The sequence below is a fragment of the Pristiophorus japonicus genome, chromosome 2, assembly GCF_044704955.1.
Source record: "Pristiophorus japonicus isolate sPriJap1 chromosome 2, sPriJap1.hap1, whole genome shotgun sequence".
NCBI classification, from domain to species: Eukaryota; Metazoa; Chordata; class Chondrichthyes; family Pristiophoridae; genus Pristiophorus; species Pristiophorus japonicus.
In genome coordinates, this window is record NC_091978.1 from 283,865,127 (window position 1) to 283,891,897 (window position 26,771).

At 47.3% G+C, this 26,771-nt stretch overlaps 1 protein-coding gene across 1 annotated transcript in view; it reads right to left on the minus strand.

Moving 5' to 3' along the window:
* dclk2a (doublecortin-like kinase 2a) overlaps positions 1 to 26,771 on the minus strand; it is a 640,305-nt gene that overhangs the window by 227,163 nt on the left and 386,371 nt on the right. Inside the window, exon 5 of the mRNA XM_070871479.1 lies at positions 13,804 to 13,898. Within this exon, the coding sequence (XP_070727580.1) occupies positions 13,804 to 13,898 (95 nt within the window). The remainder of the gene's footprint in view (positions 1 to 13,803; positions 13,899 to 26,771) is intronic.

Consider the following 26,771-nt stretch of genomic DNA (forward strand, 5'->3'; position numbering starts at 1 on the left):
GGCTCCCCCGTATTTTGAGGCTGTGCCCCCTAGTTCTAGTCTCCCCTACCAGTGGAAACAACCTCTCTGCCTCTATCTTGTCTATCCCTTTCATTATTTTAAGTGTTTCTAAAAGATCACCCCTCATCCTTCTGAACTCCAATGAGTAAAGACCCAGTCTACTCAATCTATCATCATAAGGTAACCCCCTCATCTCCGGAATCAGCCGAGTGAATCGCCCCTGTACCCCCTCCAAAGCTAGTATATCCTTCCTTAAGTAAGGTGACCAAAACTGCACACAGTACTCCAGGTGCGGCCTCACCAATACCCTATACAGTTGCAGCAGGACCTCCCTTCTTTTGTACTCCATCCCTCTCGCAATGAAGGCCAACATTCCATTCGCCTTCCTGATTTTCTGCTGCACCTGCAAACTAACTTTTTGGGATTCATGCACAAGGAGACGGAATTCCTCATTGGCGCCAAATCCCGGAACCTCCCTCGGGGGCCGGCGCCTCACAACTTGAGCCACCTCGGGGAAATCCGCTCCGTGCCTTTCAGTTCCGCGCGGAGGGGTTTCCTGTACGGGCTGCTCCTGCACACTCTCAACTTTGCCATCCACGCCGGCCGTCCGGACACGCCATGGCGTACCATCTTGCCGTCCGGAGGAGGCGGGGGTCCCCGATGGAGGGCACTCTACGCAGGGGTCCTCCCACTATTCATCGGGGACTTGGCCTGGAGGGTGGTGCATGGAGCAATGCCGTGCAACAAATGTTTAAGCCGGTTCACGGACTCCCAGGCCGCCTGCAATTTCTGCGGTCTGGAGGAGTCCGTGTTCCATATTTTTATTGAGTGCACGAGGTTGCAGCCCCTGTTCCATTATTTGAAGGGGCTGCTCCTGCAATTCTGGCTGCACTTCAGTCCCACTCTCCTGATCTTTGGGCACCCTGTGCGGAGGGGAGCGGGTAGGTCCGAAGGCCTCCTCGTAGGACTGCTCCTGGGCACGGCCAAGGGTGCCATCAGCCGGTCCAGGCAGCGGGCGGTCGAGGGGGTCGTTCAACCTGACTGCCTGCCTCTCTTCCGCTCTTACATCCGGTCCAGGGTGTCCTTGGAGATGGAGCACGCGGTGTCCACCGGTACGCTCGCGGCCTTCCGCGAGAGGTGGGCACCGGAGGGACTGGAGTGCATCATCACGCCCGGCAACCAAATTTTAATTTGATTTTACGTTTTAGAGTTTAATTTGTTTTAATTGCCGGTGTTTTTAGTGTCCCCCTTCCCTTTTATAGGGGACACTGGGGAAAAAATGTGATTTTAGTGCCCAAAAAAAAAACAAACAAAAAAAAAGAAAAACACAAAAAAAAACAAAAAAAGGAAAAAAAAAAGGGCCTTGTAAATGTCTGGTGTGTCATCCAGGTCGGGTGGCACGGTTTAATGTTTTGTTTTACAGATAAACTCTAAAAGAGTTTCATGCACAAGGACCCCCAGATCCCTCTGCACTGCAGCATGTTGTAATTTCTCCCCATTCAAATAATATTCCCTTTTACTGTTTTTTTTTCCAAGGTGGATGACCTCACATTTTCCGACATTGTATTCCATCTGCCAAACCTTAGCCCATTCGCTTAACCTATCTAAATCTCTTTGCAGCCTCTCTGTGTCCTCTACACAACCCGCTTTCCCACTAATCTTTGTGTCATCTGCAAATTTTGTTACACTACACTCTGTCCCCTCTTCCAGGTCAACTATGTATATTGTAAACAGTTGTGGTCCCAACTCCGATCCCTGTGGCACACCACTAACCACCGATTGCCAACTTGAAAAGGACCCATTTATCCCAACTCTCTGCTTTCTGTTAGTTAGCCAATTCTCTATCCATGCTAATACATTTCCTCTGACTCCGCATACCTTTATCTTCTGCAGTAACCTTTTGTGTGGCACCTTATCGAATGCATTTTGGAAATCCAAATACACCACATCCATCGGTACAACTCTATCCACCATGCTCGTTATATCCTCAAAGAATTCCAGTAAATTAGTTAAACATGATTTCCCCTTCATGAATCCATGTTGCGTCTGCTTGATTGCACTATTCCTATCTAGATGTCCCGCTATTTCTTCCTTAATGATAGCTTCAAGCATTTTCCCCACTACAGATGTTAAACTAACCGGCCTATAGTTACCTGCCTTTTGTCTGCCCCCTTTTTTAAACAGAGGCGTTACATTAGCTGCTTTCCAATCCGCTGGTACCTCCCCAGAGTCCAGAGAATTTTGGTAGATTATAACGAATGCATCTGCTATACCTTCCGCCATCTCTTTTAATACCCTGGGATGCATTTCATCAGGACCAGGGGACTTGTCCACCTTGAGTCCCATTAGCCTGTCCAGCACTACCTCCCTAGTGATGGTGATTGTCTCAAGGTCCTCCCTTCCCACATTCCTGTGATCAGCAATTTTTGGCATGGTTTTTGTGTCTTCCACTGTGAAGACCGAAGCAAAATAATTGTTTAAGGTCTCAGCCATTTCCACATTTCCCATTATTAAATCCCCCTTCTCATCTTCTAAGGGACTAACATTTACTTTAGTCACTCTTTTCCGTTTTGTATATAGGTAAAAGCTTTTACTATCTGTTTTTATGTTTTGCGTAAGTTTACTTGCATAATCTATCTTTCCTTTTTTTATTGCTTTATTAGTCATTCTTTGCTGTCGTTTAAAATTTTCCCAATCTTCTAGTTTCCCACTAACCTTGGCCACCTTAATTTGATACTCTCCTTTATTTCCTTGGTTATCCATGGCTGGTTATCCCTTCTCTTACCGCCCTTCTTTTTCACTGCAATATATTTTTGTTGAGTACTATGAAAGAGCTCCTTAAAAGTCCTCCACTGTACCTCAATTGTGCCATCGTTTAGTCTGTGTTCCCAGTCTACTTTAGCCAACTCTGCCCTCATCCCACTGTAGTCCCCTTTGTTTAAGCACAGTACGCTCGTTTGAGACACTACTTCCTCACCCTCAATCTGTATTACAAATTCAACCATACTGTGATCACTCATCCCGAGAGGATCTTTTACTAGGAGATCGTTTATTATTCCTATCTCATTACACAGGACCAGATCTAAGATAGCTTGCTCCCTTGTAGGTTCTGTAACATACTGTTCTAAGAAACAATCCCGTATGCATTCTATGAATTCCTCCTCCAGGCTACCCCGTGCGATTTGATTTGACCAATCGATATGTAGGTTAAAATCCCCATGATTACTGCCGTTCCTTTTTCACATGCCTCCATTATTCCCTTGATTATTGTCCGCCCCGCCATGAAGTTATTATTTGGGGGCCTATAAAGTATGCCCACCAGTGACTTTTTCCCCTTACTATCTCTAATCTCCACGCACAATGATTCAACATTTTGTTCATTAGAGCCAATATCGTCTCTCACAACTGCCCTGATATCATCCTTTATTAACAGAGCTACCCCACCTCCTTTCCCTTCTTGTCTATCTTTCCGAATTGTCAGATACCCCTGTATGTTTAATACCCAATCTTGGCCACCCTGCAACCACGTTTCTGTAATGGCCACCAAATCATACCCATTTGTAATGATTTGTGCCGTCAACTCATTTACTTTGTTTCGAATGCTGCATGTGTTTAGGTAGAGTGTTTTAATACTAGTTTTTAAACCATGATTTTTAATTTTGACCGCTCCTGCAGCCCCTTTATATTCATACATATTGTCCCTTCCTATCACGTTGTGGTTTACACTTACCCCAGTGCTACTCTGCTCTGTTGCCTCCTGCCTTTTGCATTCTTTCTTGGGGTCCTGTTCATCTGAGCTCTCACCCACTCTAACTAGCTCAGAGCCCTCTCCTGGGTTCCCGTCCCCTGCCAAGCTAGTTTAAAGCCCTCCCAACTACACTATCAAAACCATCCGCGAGAACATTGGTCCCGTCTCTGTTGAGGTGTAACCTGTCCGACTTGTACAGGACCCACATACCCCAGAAGCGTCCCAATTGTTCAGGAAACTAAAGCCCTCCCTCCTCCACCAATGCCCCAGCCATGTATTTATCTGACTAGCCTTCCTATTTCTACCCTCACTAGTACGTGGCACTGGCAGTAATCCCGAGATTATCACCTTTGAGGTCCTGGCTTTCAATCTTACTCCTAGCTCCCTAAACTCAGCTTTCAGGACCTCACCCCTCTTTCTATCTATGTCGTTGGTACCAATGTGGACCACAACCACTGGCTGGTCCCCTTCCCTCCCCAGAATGCCCTGCAGTCGCTCAGTGACATCATTGACCCTTGCACCAGGGAGGCAACACACCATCCTGATGTCACTTTTGTTGCCGCAGAAGTGCCTATCTGCTCCCCTAACTATTGAATCTCCTATCACTATAGCCCTTCCAGTCTTCTTCCCCCCCCCCCTGTGCAGCTGAGCCACCCACGGTGCTGTGGACTTGGCCCTGGCTGCACTCCCTAGAGGCATTACCGATGAATCTTCCGCCAAGCGGTATGTACCTGCTTTTTGATAGAACTTGTATTTTTCGGCACTAAGCGGGCGGTATGTCGATGAATTTCAGGCCCTTAGAACAAGAGAAATAAATCACACTTAATTAGTACTATTCTTGGAATAATCCACACTACTTTTTTCTCATCTTTTTGGTTCCCCATTCTTCAATGTACCATTCTGCAACTGGTGGGCAGGCAACCTGCTCCAAACATAAGAGATGTATAAGAGTGACACAAGTTTATTTCCCATCTAGTTTAGTGCCCCTCTCTGTATGGAGATGTCTTTATTTGTTTGTTGTCTCTTTTGACAGCGCAGTGGAGACTGGGAACTCGGTGTGTGGGGAACTACAAGTGCAAACCTTCATGCTGTCACCAACTCACTGCTTCACCTCTGTGCTCCCTCTAATTTGCTGCAGTTTGCGACTCTTTCCTATCCACATAATATTGTTTGCTCAGTCCTTATTTAAAGTTTGTTGTCATTGACCCTTCTCTGGAAAGCTCACAATAATAAATAGAAATATCATGAACTGCAGGAAATCAGTTCTGTGACTCATTTGGATTGCAAGTTTTTACGCACTTCATATTAATTAATTAATGTAGAAATGTTGCCATGTAACATTAAAGGAGAAGGATAGACCAGGAATATAAATTCACTTTATAGTTCTCCCCCTGCCAGTGCTCACAAGCCCATGATTTTCCACCTACCTCATCTTAACGGGCAGAAAACCTGGGAAGCTCATAAGCGGAAAATCCGGGTTCATCTTTGATCTTTGTAGAGAGTGTGCAAAATTTTGTTGCTGATTTTCATCCCTGTAAAACCCAGTATTTCTGGTCTTCCCTTGCACCAGAGAATGAAACCACTGATCAGGAACTGCTGCATTAGGAATCCTGATAAATGAGCGCAGCATTTATATTTACCATATTGTGTTGCTGCTTCCAGAGGAATCCATTAAGAGCATTTCCAGAGGCAGCAGTGCCACCCCTTTACATTATAGTGTGACTGAAATCTGGGCTGTCATTGGTAGCAGCACCGAATGTAATAGGAACATTAGTTGCTAATTGCTAAATAGCCCAGTGTTTAAAGAGTTCATAGATTGAAACCAACAGTGAAAGTGTCAAATTTAACTGTTTTTCAAAGTATACTGAATTACACAGCACTGAAACTACTTATTATAGTGCATGGTAATCCTTCCAAGAATAACATCCATCTGACCGAAAACAATTGGGTTTGAAATGTAAACCCAGAAAGTGACAGCTCAGGAAACTGGAAACATGTTATTATCAGTGAAAGCATTCATTAGTATTGACATTCAACTATGTGCTGTTCATTTGTCTCAGTTTTAAGACATGGCAACAGGATGTCTTGTCTTGATTCTAGTGATTGCTGCGTCTTCAAATAACTGTTTTGGTAAACAGGTCTCGTGTGTAAAAAGAGTAAAAGAAATTGTGATGTAAATGTCAGATCAACCTTGTAGCATATGTATAATAGTGTGCGACAACCCTACGGTGCAGTCAAGGGGCTCAGATGACATCATTAACTGTGATACATTAAATAAACCAGAGCAGTTTATTAGAATTATTTGCAGTATTGAGATTGTTTTGTCACCTAACTGAAGAGTTTCATTTACCATGTATTGTTCACCCTGTAATAGACTCTGCCTAACTTATTTAATCTCCTGAATGGACAAATTCTGCCAAATTCCCACTACCATCTCCATCCTAAGGCAGTTAAACAAAACTTGTGAATATCAATTTAACCTTTCAACTATGCTATTCAAATATGGCCAGATGCTCTACAGATGGCATTCTCACAGTCTTTGATCATTTCCCACTATAGTTGTGATTCTTCTGTCGTCGAGCTACAGTACGCGGACGACGCCTGCGTCCACGCACATACAGAGGCTGCACTCCAGGACATAGTCGACGTATTTACTGAGGCGGACGAAAGCATGGGCTTTACGCTAAACATCTGTAAGACAAAAGTCCTCCACCAGCCTGTCCTCACCGCACAGCACTGTCCCCCAGTCATCAAGATCCACGTCGCGGCCCTGGACACCACTTCCCTTATCTCGGGAGCCTCCCATCAACAAGAGCAGGCATCAACGACGAGATCCAACACCGTCTCCAGTGCGCCAATGCAGCCTTCGGCCGCCTGAGGAAAAGAATGTTTGAAGATCAGGCCCTCAAAACTGCCACCAAGCTCATGGTCTACAGGCCTGTAGTAATACCTGCCCTCCTGTATGGCTCAGAGACGTGGACCATGTACAGTAGACACCTCAAGTTGCTGGAGAAATATCACCAACAATGTCTCCGCAAGATCCTACAAATCCCCTGGGAGGACAGGCGCACCAACATCAGTGTCCTCATTCAGGTTAACATCCCCAGCATTGAAGCACTGACCACACTCGATCAGCTCCGCTGGGCAGGCCACGTAGTCCGCATGCCAGACATGAGACTCCCAAAGCAAGTGCTCTACTCGGAGCTCCCTCACGGCAAACGAGCCAAAGGTGGCCAGCGGAAATGCTACAAGGACACTCTCAAAGCCTCCCTGATAAAGTGCGTTATCCCCACTGAAACCTGGGAGTTCCTGGCCCAAGACCTAAGTGGAGGAAGTGCCCCCGGGAGGCACTAATGGAACTTTTGGAAAGGGGAAATTATCGCTCGAAAGTGGGCGGCGGAAGCGACCCGCCCAGAATTGCCCCCTGGGATGCCGGGGGTGAAAACAGATTTGTGCTGCGCCTCGTACTTGTCACCCTTAAATGGGAGGGCCTAGCGCTGCCACCAGCTTTTTTTTTTTGGCCAACTGTGGCCACTGGTTTGACCGTGTCACCAACATTGGGTGCCGGGCTGCTGCCAAAACACTCCCTGGTGGCCCAGTGGGTGCCAGAAAAGTGGCTACAGAGTTACCAGCGGCTCTCCCCTTTAAAAGGGGAGGGAGGTTGTGATGCGTCAGCGCGACGCAGCACATCCGCATTGCGCAGGGTGTTGCGCTTCCGCCATTCTATCATCCCGATACCGCCCCGTGGAGGTGATTTAGTCCTCCAATAGCGGCCCGCAGAATTTTTTGATTCAAAGACCCCAATTTCAGGACATTTAGCTGCCCATCTCGCTGGGTGCTAAAATTTCATTTAATGCAAATTGTGTGCCCCAAACGAGGTGCGGGGCAATTTCGCCCCCTATGTATAACCAAATAAAAACACTCAATTCCAACGTGATCCTTACTTTATTGGCTAATTTTGAAGTTTCAAACTTGCTGAATATATGACTCCCAGGCCTGACGCCTGCCAATTCCATTAGATTATCATTGACTAGAACAAACTTGTTTCTCTCTATGAACCTTGCCTTCACACAGTGGCTGAAGTCCAGGCCAGGGAAGGCCTAAACTTTCCTTGTGGGTTCATGGAAGCACTTCTGTTCCTCCTGGCCCTACAGGCTAAGTAAAATAAACTTACCTTAAATGGCCTTTGCTGGTCCAGCATCCTCTTCCTGCTGCCTTCAACTGGCGGGAGGGCAACAAAGCCTTCTCCACGCAAGCAATGTCAAAATTGCAGTTGATGCCTGGTGACATGACTGGATCCAGAAATGCATATTTAAAGAAGGATGCTGCCAGTTTTACCAGATACCTTTGGAGCCTGCTCAGAGGAGCAGGTTAAAATTAAAGGTGACAGGATCCATGTGGAACGTTGGTGGAAAAGTCACCCGGCCGATTTTAGCTGCGCACGTGTCCAGTTTGCGGTGCATGCCAACAGTGAGAGGTACAAAAGAGGATAATTAGAGGGCAAGTCACTCAGGGGCAGGCTCAGTCACCTTCTAGTGGCCAGCTATGGACAAGAGTTCTTGGAAGTCTGGGAGTAGCTTTCTGGCTTCTCTTGTCCAGAGAACTTGCATGACAAAAGGAGTGTGATAATCAAGAAAGACATTGCAAGTCCATTAGAAGCAGCGGAACACCACAGGCCGTAATTTTCAGCCTCTATGGGCACGTATGAGGTGGGCACGCGTCTTTAGGAACCGTGCAAGTTCCGGGTTTAGGTATGCGCTGCGCATGCTCTAAAACCCGGAACTTGCAATCTGTCAAGAATTGTCTTGACAGATCCTCTGTCGAAAAGGGTCCCTGTGGGCAGAGAGTTGGGCTATTTGCCCAACTTCTGCTCAGCGAATGTCCATGAAACTCTTATGCCCGGTAAAATCAGGCGTAAGGTCTGCTTTACCAGCATAAGAGTTTTAAAAAACATAAAACCCATTTTTTTTTCCATTTAAACATTAAAGCACATGTACAATAAGGTAAGGTTACTTTTAGATCCTTTAAAACATTTAATTTTTTTCCCCAAAATTTAAATTTTGTTTTAAATGTTTAATTATATTATGGGCTCAATTTTCCCCGGTGATTTGTGCTGTTTTTTGGCGTGCGCCGCTTTTTTTGGCGTAAGTTAAAAAATGTAAGTTTCCCCTAGGAATGTGTGCCAACGTTAGTAACGATTTTTTAAAGGGTTTTTTTGTGTCATAGAACACGTAACCTGATGTCGGCGCCAGTTATTGTCAATTATGGAGGTTTGCCCCCAAAAAAATTACTCCTGGGTTGGCGTATGTGACCACTCCAGAAAAACCTTCTTGTAAGTTAAGAAAAAGCAGCGCACATTGAAAAATCGCCACTGTTTTTAAGCCAGCAAAGTTTTGGAGGGAGTCAAGAATTAAATATGCATAATAAAGATGATTTTTTTTACCTTATCACACAATAAATGGAAGTTTGATGGAATTCTGTAAGTTTTCATATTTTTTCACGCCACCACCGAACATCTGCAAACTGGGCTGGAGGGTCGGAGCGTTGGCTGGCAGAATCGGTGCCACGCCCGGAAACAGGGGCTCGGAGCTCGGCTGCAAAAGAAGCCCGGGGCGGGGAGGTGGGGGGCTGTGGAAGGCGATCGGAAGGCATCAGAAGCCTGCACTACGCATCAAATGTAGCCCGGGTGGGTGAGGGAGGCTGTGGAAGGCGATCGGAGGGCATCACAAAACTGCACTATGCATCAAATGTAGCCCGGGGGGGTTGTGGTGGTTGCGGGGGGGGTTCCCGATCACTGCGCCTGCTCAGACCTGGGTGTGGTCCATACAAACCTGTGGCAAGAGAGAACAAAGAAACTTGTCCTGTCTGCCTGCCGTTTTGAGCTTCTTGCAAAGGTAAAATTTAAGCATGGGGGCAATACTGACAATGCCATAACTTGTGCAAGCCTTTTGCATGATGGTGCTGCGGAGGAGATAATTGATTCGGCGTCATCGCATGAAGAACCTCAGAGCCCATAGGGTGATGTGAAGGAGGCCTTACCCACGTTGGGTATATCGAGACAGGCATTCGTACCTTGCACCTGAGTGGTGCAGACTGTGTCAGAAGGCTGCGTTTCCGCTAAGAATTTACAACTGAGATCTGTGAGTTGGTAAAAGCAGACCTGCAACCTAGAAGTTTCAGGAGGACTGCTTTGTCCTTTGAAGTGAAGGTTACAGCTGCACTTTCATTCTATGCATCTAGATCGTTCCAAGCTACAATTGGGGATGTGTGCACCATTTCTCAACATGCAACACATGTCTGCATTCGGCAGGTGACTACTGCACTATATGTCCGGAGGAATTATTACATAAAGTTCCCCATGACCGCCCAGGCAATGCGTGACAGGGTTGTGGGTTTCTCCAAGATTGCTGGCTTCCAAAGGTATCAAAGCATTGATTGTACCCACATCACCTTGCGAGCAGCTTTGGAGAATTCCGAGATGTACAGAAACAGAAAAGGCTTCCACTCCACTAATGTGCAGCTCGTGTGTGACGACATGCATCGCATAATGTCAGTTGATGCAAGATACCCTGGGAGCACCCATGATGCATTCATCCTACGCGAGAGTGTTATATCTGCCACGTTTCAACAGCAGTCAGAAGGGCAGAGCTGGCTACTGGGAGACAAAGGGTACAGCCTCACCACCTGGCTCATGACGCCCCTACGCGTAACCCGAATGGAAGCTGACTGGGAATACAACATGTCGCACATTGCATAACAGGGAGGCGCATTGGCATCCTGAAACAGTGTTTCTAATGCCTGGATCATTCCGGAGGCTACTTGCTATACTCCCTTGAGATTGTCGGTCAGTTCACTGTTGTGTGCTGCATGCTGCTTAACTTTGCCATCATGAGGCAGCAGCAGATGGTAGTAGAAGACCCACCTGAGGTGAGAGCGGCTGATGATAATGATGGGGAAGATGTAGATGCAGATGACGAGGAAGCCATGCAACTACCTGAACCCGGAGCACGACGGTGGAGGAGTGCGGGCCGTCATGCCCCTTTAACGTTTGCTCAAGCCTTGTGCCAGCAGTTTATCCGTGAACGCTTTGCTGCCTGAAGGCTCAGCGGCAACTATTCCACATGGACCATGCTTACTGTTTGGACCTGTTCCGTACTGTTGTGTTGTGTTAATGGAACAAATGATGGAAATTATTCTTGTTTACTTCAGAAGTTGTGTTAATAATGGAACAAATAATGGAAATGATTCTTTTTGAGTTCCAAAAGTTGTGTTAATAATGGAACAAATAATGTAAATAATTCAGTTATAATTTAAAATATATTTTATTCAAAAGTTTAATAAATATTTGTTTGTACTTAACTTAACTTTAATAAACATATTCTTGTATCAAACTTTAAAGTTTTCACTGAAGATCACTTTCAAACTTTAGGATCACTTACAAACTCCAAGATCACTTAAAAACTTTAAGATCACTTACTAACTTTTAAACTTGCAAATTTACATAACTTACAAAAAACTTTTAATTTGAGAACAGTTACAACAGTAACAACAATAATAATAACAACATCTCTCCTCCACCTTATTCTAAGACCGCCTGCTGCTCTTGGTCTTGGTAACTCCACCAACCCTGCCCGCAGACAGTGTCGCAGCGTTTCTCGGGTTGCAACCAAGCTTATTCTTTCGAACATCTTGGGTAATGTGCACTCCTTGATGGGACGGGGGTGGGGGGGGGGGGGACGGGCGGGGGGGGGGGCCGCAGGCGGTAATGTGGAAGGCCTGGTTCAGAGGCTAGTCTGGGGATTGGAGTGGGAGTGGCAGTTGATTCTGTCAATGGGCACGGGTTCTGGGCGTGTTCCCTTATTGCAGCAGCTAATTCCAAAATTTCCTCCCTCATGTAACCTGACAATGTCTCACTAAATCTCCAACATTCCCTCCCTCATGTTTGCCGCCACTGTCTCAGCTACCTGCGACATTCTTTCCCTCATGTGCACCGACATGGTTTCAGCTGACTGAGATACTCCCCCCCTCATGTTCCCGGATAGCGTCCCCATTTCACATGTCATTGTTGTTACTTTTCCCGACAGTCCCGATACCTCATCACCCACCCCACTGATGGTGTCCGGGAGTGATCGCGTAAGCTCAATGCTCTCCGCATTCATTGCCATCATCTGAAACACATCTGTTAGGTCCTGCACCTCAGGAGAGCGTGGTCAAGCTCTCCTTTCCCTCCTCACCCTGGGTGTGGCTTGCAGCATTCCAGTGGGACCCGCAGCCTCAGACAGTGGGGACCTGGTGTGCCTCGCTGCACCCCACTGGGATCCACAGCCTCAGAAGGTGGGAAACCATGGAATGTCCCACCAACACTCAAACCACTAGTCAGGGAAGGGACTAGCATCTCAATGGGTGGCACCTGCACCTCCACCAGAGTGAGTACATCAGTGGGGACTTCATCCATGCCCTCCCTCTCCCCCTCACCCCCATGCTCTTGGTCTGGAAGGTGGAATTGGAAGATGTTCTCCTCTTCAGGCTCGTCCTCGTCTGAATCTTCTTCTGCATCGTCAGGGTTGGCCTCAAGTTCTGCAAAATATAACAGAACAGACAAATGGTTAGCAGCAGAGGAGGGGGCAGGGTGGGTGGCATGAGTAGGCTCACACAGCGCAGACAGCAGGCTCATTTGAAGGACCACGATGAATGGTAGCACATTGCATCAACTGAAGCGTAGCTGAGGGAGACATCCCCAAGAACTGAAGCATGGCTAGCCCGCGCAGTACTTAACATCTAGGAAAGCCAGACTGTGGAATTTTCAGAACCTATCCTCTCCCTCGAGTGTGGGCCCAGCTTGTGCAGTACTGATTGCTTTTTTCCAGGCAGGACCCATCGAAGCAGCGACCCTCTCTTCCAAAGGTGTCAATGGGTGCAGATTTGCTGGGCCTCCTCCTATTCGAGTTCTTTCTCGTTTGTTGTGTGCCACTTTCCTCTGCAAAGATGAAAATATAACTTTTTAGAGAGGGTGTCTTTTTGCTGGGTGGGACATATATAGATGGTTACATTTACAATTGCAATTCCAGTGAATAAATGAAAATATTACTTACACTAACTACTTGACCAAGGTCCTGCCACTTCTTTTTGCACTGGCCTCCAGACCTCGGGGTGATTGCACAGTAATCTTCTGAAAGTTGGTTCCAACGTTTCTTCATTTCTTTTGGTGGAACTTTTATGTGACCTTTGTTGGTGTCTAGCTCATGCCATTTGGCCTCAGTAACAGCAACTAGTGCCTCCACATCATCCTCTAAGAAATTCCTGGTCCTTGCGCTGTGTTGCATCTTGTATTGCAGCTTTGATTTTTCCAATGAGAATTAAAGTTTTCACACACAACTTGCTCTTTAAAAATGGCCAATTGCAGACCAGGAGCTGTATTGAGCATGCGTGCCCAAAGGAATCACGTTAAAAACATCCTTTTTTTTCTTGCACATGTGCAGAAGGGGTAGCATAGTTTTTTCGGCGCAGACAGTGGGCTCCACCCCCCCGAGGCTGCGCAGCGCCAATTTTGAAAAATAGAGCGGGGAAACTTAGCACATTTATTTTTGAAGTAGATCGGGCCTAGAAAAACGTGCATAATTCTGGCAATATGCCAAAAAACGGTTTTGAGCAAAATTGACCCCATAGTATTTTAATTAATTTTAAATAAGTAATTTTAAAAAATGTATTTGTTATGTTAAATGTATTTTTTATGTGATCCCCATTCATGCTTATGAGGATTCCATACATACACAGGCCTATGCGCAGAGGCCCAGCAGCACAAGTCACCGTGGATCTCAAGGCAGAAGGTAAGTGCGTAGATTTTTTGCTAGTCGGAGGCAGTCGCCTGCGGGAAGCCTCCGATCGAAAATTCAGTCCCCACGTACGCATCGACTGCAGAACTGCTCCGTACATGGGCAACATTTGGAAAGCACACCTTCTTCATCCGTCGCTCTCATTTATTATTTTGGGATATTGCAGAGAATTTCAGCAAATGCCAATCTTTTACGAGTATGTTGACAGAAAGATTTTTTTACCTTGTGAGCTCTCAAACTGCCAGGGCTGGTTGGGGAGGAGCTGGACGATTTAGTGGATTTGGGTGTTGACAGCTGACTGCTTGGAGTTCCATTCACTGTGCAGAGGAAAATAAAATTTAAATAACATGAAAATTTGAACACAAGAAAGTACCAGAACATAATACATTTTTGAATAGTGGCAGATTTCACATTGCTAAATATTGCAGAACAACAAGACCTTTTTCTTTAATCAAGGAATATATTTATTTCGCTAATCCCCAAATGTTATTGATTAATAACCAGGATTTATTTTGAATTCTACAGACTGAAATGAAAGCAGTGCTGTCTGTTTTCTTCAAATAACATTATTTTTCTTTGCCAGTAGCGCAAAATGGGATCATTGTGAATTGGCAGCCCATTTTACATTGTGCTCAATTTTCTTTTGCACTAACTCAATAGATAAGAAATCAGACGTGGTATAAAACGGTTTGCGACAAGTCCGTTTTGTGCTACTGGCGAAGAACACTGACTTTCCGGAACATTTTCTTTTAAGTTTACTTCATTTGCATTAGGCAGCGGCCTTTTTTGTCCATAGGCTGTGAGGTTGCCATAGTTACCTTTCCCATTAGCACAATTTATTCTGTGTATTTTACAAGGAAAATAGAAATTATTTGCACAGTACAGAGACGAGTCTTTAAAATCATAGGCATTGACTGGAGTGACACACTGGAAAAGGAGGACTAAGACGCATTTAATTTGCCTCTTCTTGCTTGCTTGCTTAATTCCTAATACTCTACCTCACCACATTCTAAGCATAATTTTGTGAATCCACACTCCCGGTGAGGTGTATCACTTGCTGGAGCTTTTGCATATCGAGAATTAAGAAGTTCTCTCTACAAAGGTTCAAGTCCCACTCCAGAGACTTGAGCACAAAAATCTAGGCTGACACTCCAGTGCAGTACCGAGGGAGTGCTGCATTGTCGGAGATGCTGTCTTTTGGATGAGACGTTAAACCGAGGCCCCATCTGCTTTCTCAGGTGGACGTAAAAGATCTCATGGCATTATTTTGAAGAAGAGCTGGGGAGATAGCCCCTGTGTCCTGGTCAATACTTATCCCTCAACCAACATCATTAAGAACATACTATCCGGTCATCATCACGTTATCACATGTTTGTGGGAGCCGCTGTGGGCAAAGTAGCTGCCGCTTTTCCTACATTACAACAGTGACTACACTTCAAAAGGTATTTCATTGGCTGTAAAGTGCTTTCGGATGTCCGGTGGCCGTGAAAGGCACTATATAAATGCAAGTCTTTCTTTCTTTGGTCCGTCCACTGAAATTTATGGACAGAAAATACTCTCTTCACAATTGTCTGCCCCTTTAAATTAATGTAAAGAAAATCATGTGCCCAAATTCCTGTTATGCGATCCTGACAGGCCTTGTTCTCCGCCCAGACTGTGGTTTTATAAAATTACCTCTGCCTGACTTCTGAACCTAACTACCTGGTTCCCAGTATTGTGCCCACCTCTGCCTGCCTACATGATTCCAGGTTTTCTGCCTGTATGTCCCTCCCTCTCAGTCCACCCAGAGACACGAACTCAGAGAGATAATTTGTTAAATTCTTAACCCTGAGCAAAGCCATGAGAGATCAACTAATGTATGATAACACCATTCCCAAACATAATTTTCCAACACCAGAAATGAAGAGGACACTGCCCTAGCTTTCCATGAATAAAATGCATTATCCATAAAAGGTATTATCCATCATTAATCTGTCATGTGAGTTTATGGTACAAAGCTCATATTGCAATGAATTAAGTCGATATGCAGTGTATTCAACTCACCAACTAGCGCCCTTTACAAGTTCAAGAGCTAGAAATTGCGTGCATTTGTGCCTCCCTTTAGCACCCCGGGTGGCACTAATGAGACGTAAATGTCTTTGCGGGCACGGCGCTGACATCAACTCCCACCATATTGGGTGGGAGTTTAACGGTGGCGCTATGGGTTGCACCCTGATCTCCTGCGCCCAGAGATCATGACATCATCGTCATGTGCATCGCCCCGGACCTGAAATTCACTTTCGCCTCCTACAGCAGTGTGGGCGTAAACGCTGCAGGAGGTATAGATCAGGCGGCCTGTCATCACTGGGGCAATGATTAAAGGCGAGGTGGCCGAAATAAGTAAAAATAAACGTACCTTTGTTGATGCCGTTTTCTTTGTGGGATCCTGCTTGCAATCGTTCAGCCTGGCATTCTGCTTGAGTGCCGGGCTGACCGTGCTGGTTTGCTGCTCCCTTAGTGGTCCAGGTGGGTCAGTTTTAAACTGCAGAGCCTGCAACGATGGCCCTTCCAGTAGATGTAGTGTATTTGGATTTTCAGAAGGTGTTCGATAAGGTGCAATATAAAAGGTTACTGCACAAGATAAAAGTTCACGGGGTTGGGGGTAATAGATTAGCATGGATAGAGGATTGGCTAACTAACAGAAAACAGAGAGTCGGGATAAATGGGTCATTTTCCGGTTGGCAAACAGTGACTAATGGGGTGCCGCAGGGATCGGTGCTGGGACTCAACTATTTACAATCTATATTAATGACTTGGATGAAGGGACCGAGCGTAATGTAGCCAAGTTTGCTGATGATACAAAGATGGGTGGGAAAGCAAATTGTGAGGAGGACACAAAAAATCTGCAAAGGGATATAGACAGGCTAAGTGAATGGGCAAAAATTTGGCAGATCGAGTATAATGTGGGAAAATGTGAGGTTATCCACTTTGGCAGAAAAAATAGAAAAGCAAATTATAATTTAAATGTAGAAAAATTGCAAAGTGCTGCAGTACAGAGAGACCTGGGGGTCCTTGTGCACGAAACACAAAAAGTTAGTATGCAGGTACTGCAAGTAATCAGGAAGGCAATTGGAATGTTGGCCTTTATTGCAAGGGGGATAGAGTATAAAAGTAGAGAAGTCCTGCTACAGCTATACAGGATATTGGTAAGGCCACACCTAGAATACTGCATACAGTTTTGGTCTCCGAATTTAAGGAAGGATATACTTGCATTGGAGGCTGTTCAGAGAAGGTGCTCTAGGTTGATTCTGGAGACGAGGGGATTGACTTATGTACATTAGAGTTCAGAAGAATGAGAGGTGATCTTATCGAAATATATAAGATAATGAGGGGGCTCGACAAGGTGGATGCAGAGAGGATATTTCCACTCATAGGGGAAACTAAAACTAGGGCACATAGTCTCAGAATAAGGGACGGCCCATTTAAAACTGAGATGAGGAGGAATTTCTTCTCTCAGAGGATTGTAAATTTATGGAATTCTCTACCCCAGAGAGCTGTGGAGGCTGGGTCACTGAATATATTTAAGGCGGAGATAGATAGATTTTTGAGCGATAAGGGAGTAAAGGGTTATGGGGAGCGGGCAGGGAAGTGGAGCTGAGTCCAAGATCAGATCAGCCATAATCTTATTCAATGGCGGGGCAGGCTCGAGGGGCCAAATGGCCTACTCCCGCTCCTATTTCTTATGTTCTCATGTTCTTATGTTCCCTTTAAGGGAGGGATGGTCCCTTTGTATGTGAGCAGTGCTACACGGCCCAGTGTACAGCGCTGTTGAGGTTTCCCCTCCACCTCCGTCCTTTAGCGCTCCAAGAAGGAAGTGGAGCACTTGATTTAGCAATTCACTTCCTTTCTGGAGCGCTAAAGCCAATTTTTTGAGCGCCTGGGGCTAAGTTTCCCAGCTTTCTAAAGTTACCGTCCCCAAATGGGATGATAATGAATTTCTCCCCCTAAAAGTTTAAAGAATTAGACGGTAGATGTTTACACTGCCAAGGTTATGACTAGTTTGTCTTATAATAAATTAATGGAAGCAGTGATTTAAAGCAGAATGTTAAGTAAAACCAAATAGACAATAAATAATAAACATAGGAAAAGACTTCACAGTAACCGCTGACAAATCAATTCAAAACACTTAATTTGACCTTTTATAGTTTATTTCAATCAGTTATGATGAGGAATCACAAGCTGATTCCACACCCTCTCCACCCCCGCAGTGATCCTTGAAAGCTATTGGCCCAAAAATTACAGTTTGCGGCAAAGCTCTGGACTACGCCGCGGACCAGTGAAAAAAATACGCACTTACCTGATGATGGCACTCCTTCGTAAATTTGTTCTCTGACGCTGCGTGCTGGAGGACAGCGTAATGGCCCACGGATCCCAGGGATGCAGCCTGTGAGGAAGTATACCTGGGATCATGTGGGCCTGGTCCTCCAATCAGGAAACAGAATTAGATTTGACATCATTTCAGAAGGGAAAGCCGTAATCAGATTTAATTACAATTACTTTGCAGGATTGAAATTTAATTCCTAATTAGCTTCATTCCACCAACTTCACTACATATTGGTTCTGTTAGTAAAAATATAGGGCCCAAGTTTCCACATGATTTGCGCCTGATTTTTAGGAGCAACTGGTGGAGAACGGACTATCTTAGAAATCGCAATTCTCCACATTTTTTTTTCTGCAGTTCTAGTCAGGTAGAACAGTTCTACTTTGGAACATAATTTTTTCTTCAAAAGGGGGCGTGTCTGGCCACTGACGTCTGATTTGAAAGTTTCCACAGTGAAAATGTACTCCAAACTAAGTTAGAATGGAGCAAGTGAAGATTTTTGTAGAACTGAAAAAACCTGTTCGACACATTAAAAAATCAGGCGCAGGTTACAAATTAGGCGTCCAGAGGTGGGGGGGGGAAGGGAAGTAATTAAATTCTACAATAAATCCTTATTTATGCTTCTACAAATATTATACAAATAAATCCAACCTGAATAAACATTTATAAGCAAAGAAAAGATTAAATAAACCATCTTCCTACCTGTGTGAAGGCACGGAGAATGCTGCAGTCAGCCTGAGGCGCCCGTTCTTCCCGCGGGGGGGAGGGTGCGCGGAGAGGAGGCGCCGGTGCTTCCCGCGCGGGGGGGGGGGAAGAGGAGAGGAGGCACCCGTTCTTTCCCGCGGGGGGGGGGGGAGGAGGAGGAGGCGCCCGTTCTTCCCGCGGGGGGGGGAGGAGGCGCCCGTTCTTCCCGCGGGTGGGGGGGGGGGGGGGGAGGTGCCGTTCTTCCCGCGGGGGGGGGGGGTGCCGTTCTTCCCGCGGGGGGGGGGGGGGAGGAGGCGCCCGTTCTTCCCGCGGGGGGGGGGGCGGGGAGGAGGCGCCCGTTCTTTCCCGCGGGGGGGGGGAGGAGGCACCTGTTCTTCCCGCGGGGGGGGAGGGGGGAGGAGGCGCCTGTTCTTTCCCGCGGGGGCGGGGGAGGAGGCGCCTGTTCTTCCCGCGGGGGGGGGGGGGGCGGGGAGGAGGCGCCCGTTCTTTCCCGCGGGGGGGGGAGGAGGCACCTGTTCTTCCCGCGGGGGGGGAGGGGGGAGGAGGCGCCTGTTCTTTCCCGCGGGGGCGGGGGAGGAGGCGCCCGTTCTTCCCGCGGGGGGGGGGGGCGGGGAGGAGGCGCCCGTTCTTCCCGCGGGGGGGGGGGCGGGGAGGAGGCGCCCGTTCTTCCCGCGGGGGGGGGGCGGGGAGGAGGCGCCCGTTCTTTCCCGCGGGGGGGGGGAGGAGGCACCTGTTCTTCCCGCGGGGGGGGAGGGGGGAGGAGGCGCCTGTTCTTTCCCGCGGGGGCGGGGGAGGAGGCGCCTGTTCTTCCTGCCGGGGGGGGGGGGGAAGGAGACAGTGAGAAGGCTGCAAGTGCTGATGTGCTGATGGCAATGTGCTTTTATTAAAAAAAAATTCAAAAATTAAACAGCTACAAAGAACTACAAAAATGGCCGAGTGCCAATGTTTTTTTCACACTGATCGTGCGCAAAAGCTCCAACGCGCAGCGTTGCCGGCAGGAAAAAAACTAATTTAAATAGTACCCACCCCCTCCCACTTACAAAATCAGCGCGAGTGTAGGTTCCGCCCCCCTGGGCGCCGCGCCAGGCAGACAAGGAGCTGCAGAACGCTCCAGAATCGCGAGGTTTTTTTAGGCGCCGTTTTAGGCGCGAAAAACGTGCGCCAGTTTTTTATCGTGTGGAAACTTGGGCCCATAATTATACTGATAATAATTATCAACATCATTAGAACTCCAATCTTTGCAGAAACAAGAAAAACTCATTTGATACAATTAAACTATCCGATTTCCGAGATGAAAATGGTTAAAACATTTCTGAGATATCTCCTTTAGCTGATGCAAATAGGCCCTTTGTTCCTGTTTGCATCAACTGTGAAATTTTCATACGCAATTGCTGGGCAGTTGGTGGTCAAATAGTCCAACTCTGCGCCATCAATTGTTTTTTCTTGGGCCATCTGGATGATCTATCATCACGTACAGAGTATGCCATCATACCACCACAAATTCTGGCCCATAGACTTTACTACATCCTGCAGGTTTAAGTTGTTAAATTGATTTTAATCCCATGAGGGCTCCTGTAACATCAGCGCCTTTCTCTGCTGAAGAAAATTTATACCATGTTGTTATTGATTAATAACAATAAAGGTGGCTGGCTATATTCCACAGAAGGAAATATATTGATCAGGTTTACATGATGTTGATGACTCTCAAAGCATTCTAAAGGGGATGTTGTTTTAGATTTATCAATGTTAATCACACTTCACTTTTAACTGACTTCATTCATTTTCTTGCGACCTCTGTTTTACTTTGCCCTGTGCCACACACCATTGCCCAGAATGAAACCGTCTCCTAAACCTCTGACAATGCTGCTACTTACAACTCACGTCGAATATGAGTAATTTGAGACATGGATGTGTGGTAAGTGTAGCATGCTTGGCAGGAATACGTGACTTTAGACCCCAGGGGGGGGGCGAAATTGCCCTTCTGGGGCCGAGACATTTAGCGTTCGGCGCAGAAGTCACGCCCCCGCCGCGGAATTGCCCTTACTGCCCCTCAACGGAAGCCAAGCGCAATCTCGCACGCTCCACTTCCTTTGGGAATGGTAACCAGGGCGCTACTGGGGCAGTAATGCGCTTCAACGCCCCTCCCCTTCCATTAAAGGGGAGGGCCATTCCGCACTCAGCAAGGCCCCTGATGGCCTCCACTGGGCCACCAGGGCAGCGTACAATTGGGCCAGCAGCCCGGCACCCAAGATGGAGTGCTGGGCTGGACGATGGGGGCCCTGACCACGCTCGGACCGCCATCATTGAGCCGACCTGAGAGTCGGCCGACAATTTCCCTCATGGGGCGTTAAGGAGTCACTGCGCACAATGGTGATGTCATCGCCGGTTGCGCAGCGTCCGGGGCATGGCAGCGCCTCCACAAACCCCCTCCCCTGGGCAAAAAGTGCCCCCGGAGATGCTAACGGGGCTATAAAAAGGGGATATTTCGCCCCCATGGCTTCCAAAGCTTTCCACCACTGCGGGTTTCCCAGCCAGGGTCTGTTGTAGACTCATTGATGAAGATTGCTATAATTAGTCAATAATTCCATTATCGTTATATCATGTGACTCCCAGCATGATAGAAGGCCAAGTAGATGGACTTTGTCTTTTCTCATCGAGCAAGTCTTCTTTTCCTATGAGAATCGTAATGAATATTCATCAGATATTCCCTCCTTATTTGTGGAAGAGTGTGTCGATTCCACTTAGCATTTCCTCACTTTTCTCATTAGAATATTGTGGCATGCTGTTGGTTCGAGTGACTCAGGAAGAGATTGGATTGTTGCAGTTATCACAACCTAAAGAGTTCTCTGAGCACAGAGCAGTCAATCAAGCCGGCTTCAGAGACACAATAGTGTCATGTATTCAACTGTCATTGTAATCCATGTATAAAGTGACCTAAGTTGTACACCGTGAGAACACTGACCACTTGGTGGTGAACTTGTGGGAGACATTCCTAACCTGGACTTTCAGGTATAAAAGGGGAAGCTCCACCCACCTTCATCACTTCAGTGCTGGAATAAAGGTTGCTGGTCACAGAGTGACCTTCTCTCAAGTATGGGCCTTGTGTGCATTTGTACTGTATAGTAAGGACATATTATTGGCGATGAGAAACTGGGATTTAAACCACGCGAGCATGGCCACTAGCAACACAGACGAAAGGTACTGTGTTGGTGATGATTGGGACAATTTTATTGAGAGACTACAGCAAAGTTTCGTCACTAAGGAATGGCTGGGACAGGATTCGGCCGACAAACGCAGGACTCATTTCCTGATGGTTTGTGGATCCAGGACGGACTCCTTGATGAAGGACCTTCTAGCGCCAGAGAAGCCGGCGCCAAGACTTTTGAAGAGCTCAGTAAGTTGATCGGGGAACACTTTAAACCGGCGAGCAGCATGCACATGGCGAGACACCGATTTTACTCGCACCGGCGGCGAGTAGGGCAAAGCGTTCCAGACTTCGTGGCAGACCTCCGGCGACTGGCGAGTCTATGTATGTTCCCAGATGCATGCAGAGCGGAGATGCTGCGAGACTTTTTTATTGAGAGCATCGGGCATGCTGGGGTTTTCAGGAAACTGATTGAGACCAAAGATTTGACCCTGGAAACGGCAGCTTTGATGGCCCAGACATTCATCTCAGGGGAGGAAGAGACCAGAATGATGTTTGACAAAAATATTGGTTTAAATGCAGCAAATGGACAGGGAGTCAACATTGTTAACGCGGCACACAGTTCTCCAGGCAGACAAGGGCAATCGGACATGCCCGAGCATGTAGTCGAACCCAAAGGGGGAATTCAACAGAGACAATGGCTAGCTGAACGGCGATTCATGCCATCGCAAGGGACAATGCGGCCAGAAATGGGGCCATCAACACCTGTCAATGGTGCATTTAAGGACAGTTACAGAGATAGTCAGAGACGATCGACTGGTAATGGACTTTTTGTTTCCAACAACGGCTCATGTTGGAGGTGTGGAGGCAAACACACAGCCAGAGCTTGCAGGTATCAGCAATATACCTGCAGAAATTGCAACGTCAGTGGTCACTTGGCGCATATGTGCAGGAAGCCTGCAGCCAGGTTGAGGTATGAGGAAGACGGGCCTGATGTAAGCCATACGAGGCCAAATGGACACTGGGGGAAATCGCTGGAAGCTGAAGTTCAGCGAGTTCATGTGGTGCACATATACAGTTCATACACCAGGACGCCACCGATGCTCCTCAATGGCATCCCAGTAACACGGGGGCCAGCCAGTCCCTGATGAGTATCAAACAGTTCGACAAGTTGTGGGCGTCCAAGGCCAGGAGACCAAAATTATTGCCGATTGACGCACAGCTACGGACATATACAAAGAGATCATTCCGGTGCTAGGCAGCGCCATGGTAGTCGTGACCCACAAAGATTCAGAGAATAGGTTGCCACTCTGGATTGTCCCGGGGGACGGTCCTGTACTGCTGGGAAGGAGTTGACTTGCTGTCATGAACTGGAAATGGGGCGATGTCAATGCAATTTCTTCTGTGGAGCGAATATCATGCTCACAGGTCCTGGACAAATTTGACTCACTATTTCAACCCGGCATTGGCACTTTCATGGGGACTAAGGTAATGATTCATATAAACCCGGACGCCATGCCAGTACACCACAAGGCCAGAGCGGTGCCGTACGTGATATAGGAAAAGATAGAAGGCGAATTGGACCGCCTGCCGAGGGAAGGCATCATCTCGCCAGTCGAATTCAGTGACTAGGCGAGCCCGATTGTGCCGGTGCTCAAGGCGGGTGGGTTAGTCAGGATATGTGGTGATTACAAGGCCACCATCAATCGGGTGTCACTCCAAGACCAGTACCGGCTACCGAGAGCGGAGGACCTCTTTGCGACGCTATCCGGTGGCAAACTTTTTTCAAAATTGGACCTGACCTCAGCTTACATGACCCAGGAGCTGGCGAATGAGTCGAAGAGGCTGACCACCATCACGACACACAAGGGGTTGTTTGAGTACAACAGATGTCCGTTCGGGATTCGCTCAGCCACCGTGATCTTTCAAAGAAACATGGAAAGTCTCCTCACGTCGATTCCAAGGACGGTGGTTTTTCAAGATGACATCATCATCACGGGTTGCGATACTGAAGAACACCTCCACAACCTGGAGGAGGTGCTACGCAGACTGGACCGGGTAGGTCTGCGTTTGTAAAAGGCGAAGTGCATCTTCTTAGCTCCAGAGGTAGAATTCCTGGGGAGGAGGGTAGCAGCAGACGGGATCAGACCTACTGCGTCCAAAACGGAAGCAATCCAGAGAGCACCCAGACCCCGTAACACGACGGAGCTGCATTCGTTCCTGGGACTCCTGAACTATTTTGGGAACTTTCTTCTCAAATTGAGCACACTGTTAGAGCTGCTACACGTGCTCCTATGCAAAGGTCGCGAATGGGTCTGGGGGGACAGCCAGGAAAGGGCTTTTGATAGAGCACGCAATTTGTTATGCTCCAACAATCTGTTAACGCTATATGACCCATGTAAGAAACTTGTTTTAATGTGCGATGCGTCGTCCTATGGGGTCGGGTGTGTGTTGCAGCATGTTAATGCCAAGGGTCAGTTACAGCCGGTAGCTTATGCCTCCAGAAGTCTGTCCCAGGGCTACGGGATGGTAAAAAAGGAAGCGCTTGCATGTGTATATGCAGTAAAAAAAATGCACCAGTACCTGTTTGGCAGGAAATTTGAGCTGGAGACATATCACAAACCCCTAACGTCCCTTTTGGCCTACAACAAGGCCATAAATGCAAATGTGTTGGCCCGCATACAGAGGTGGGCACTCACGTTTGCCGCCTATGACTATACAATTCGGCACAGACCGGGCACTGTAAACTGCACTGATGCACTCAGCAGGATCCCACTAGCCATCACCGAGGGAGCAACCGAGCATGCTGCTGAGATGGTCATGGCTATTGAAGCTTTCGAAAGTGAAGGCTCACCCGTGACAGCCCGTCAGATCAAAGTCTGGACAAATAGAGATCCGCTACTGTCTTAAGTCAAGAAATGTGTCCTGAATGGGGACTGGGCAGCCACATACGGGGCATGCCCTGAGGAATTTAAACCATTTCACAGGCACGAGGATGAACTCTCGATTCAGGCTGATTGCCTACTATGGGGAAACCAAGAAGTCATGCCCCAGATGGGCAGAGAGGCGTTCATCCGAGAACTCCACAATGAGCACCCGGGCATTGTCATGATGAAGGCAATTGCCAGGTCACACGTTTGGTGGCCAGGGATAGATGCAGACCTGGAATTTTGTGTTCGCAGATGCAACACATGTGCCCAGCTGGGCAATGCGCCCAGGGAAGCCCCCCTTAACCCCTGGTCCTGGCCCACCAAGCCATGGTCACTCATTAATGTGGACTATGCAGGTCCTTTCATGGAAAAAATGTTTTTGGTTGTAGTAGATGCCTACTCCAAATGGATCGAGTGTGACATTCTCAATTCAAGCACATCCTCTGCCACGGTAGAAAGTCTACGGGGAATGTTCGCCGCCCATGGTCTACCGGACGTCTTGGTCAGCGACAATGGCCTGTGCTTTACAAGCATTGAATTCCAGGACTTCATGGCAGGAAATGGAATCATCCATGTCAGAACGGCACCATTCAAGCCGGCCTCTTACGGCCAGGCGGAACGAGCAGTGCAGATAATCAAACAGGGGATGCTCAGAATCCAAGGGGGTTCCCTACAAAGCCGCTTATCACGCCTTCTGTTGGCCATAGATCCCGACCACACTCGCTCAAAGGGGTTCCACCTGCAGAGCTGCTAATGAAAAGGACGCTCAAAACCAGGTTATCCCTCATACACCCCACCATGAAAGAAATTGTTGAGAGCAGGCGCCGGTCACAATGTGACTACCATGACGGGAATGCGAGGGCGCGATGTATTGATGTCAATGATCCTGTCTTTGTCCTCAACTACGCTGCAGGGCCCAAATGGCTCACAGGCACTGTGATTGCCAAAGAGGAGAATAGGATAAACTTACCAATGGACAAATCTGCTGCAAACACGTGGATCAAACAAAAAGGAGGTTCAGCAACCCCATAGAAGAAGCAGAGGAAGAACACGATGTAGAGTTCACTCCATCACAGGTGACCGAACACCTGAACCAAGTGGAGGAGAGCCCAGTCACTGTGGGCAGTCCGAACAGGCCTGAAGCACCGCAAACAGCAGACACTCAGGCCAGCGCCCAACAACTGGAGCCCCAACTCAGGCACTCTGCAAGGGAGCGTAAACCACCAGAGAGACTTAACCTGTGATCCCAATAAGACTTTGGGGGGGGGAGGTGATGTCATGTAATCAACTGTCATTGTAATCCATGTATAAAGTGACCTAAGTTGTACACCGTGAGAACACTGACCACTAGGTGGTGAACTTGTGGGAGACATTCCTAACCTGGACTTTCAGATATAAAAGGGGAAGCTCCACCCACCTTCATCACTTCAGTGCTGGAACAAAGGTTGCTAGTCACAGAGTGACCTTCTCTCAAGTATGGGCCTTGTGAGCATTTGTACTGTATAGTAAGGACATATCAAATAGAGTATAGTTACAATAGGAACAGGAGTAGGCCATTCAGCCCCTTGCTCTGCAATTCAATTAGATCGTGGCTGACTTGCACCTCAACTCCATTATCCTGCTTTTGTTTCATATTCCTCAATACCCTTACCTAACAAAAATCTATCTCAAAGCTCCAACTGACCCAGACTTTTGGGGGAAAGGATTCCACATTTCTACGACTCTTATGTGAAAAAACGCTTTCAGATTTCACTCCTGAATGACTTCGCTCTAATTTTAAGATTATGACCCCTTGTTCTTGGTATCCCCACCGGAGGAAATAGTTTCTCCATATCAAATCCTTTAAATTTTAAAAACCTCAATCTGTTCACCCCTCATCCTCTATACTCAAAGGAATACAGGCCAAGTTTATGAAACCTGTCCTCATAATTTAATCATCCAAGCCCTGGTACCATCCTGGTGAATCTGCACTGCACTCCCTCCAAAGACCAATATTCCTTCCTGAGGTGCGGAGCCCAAAACTGAACGCAGTACTCTAGATGGGGGTCTG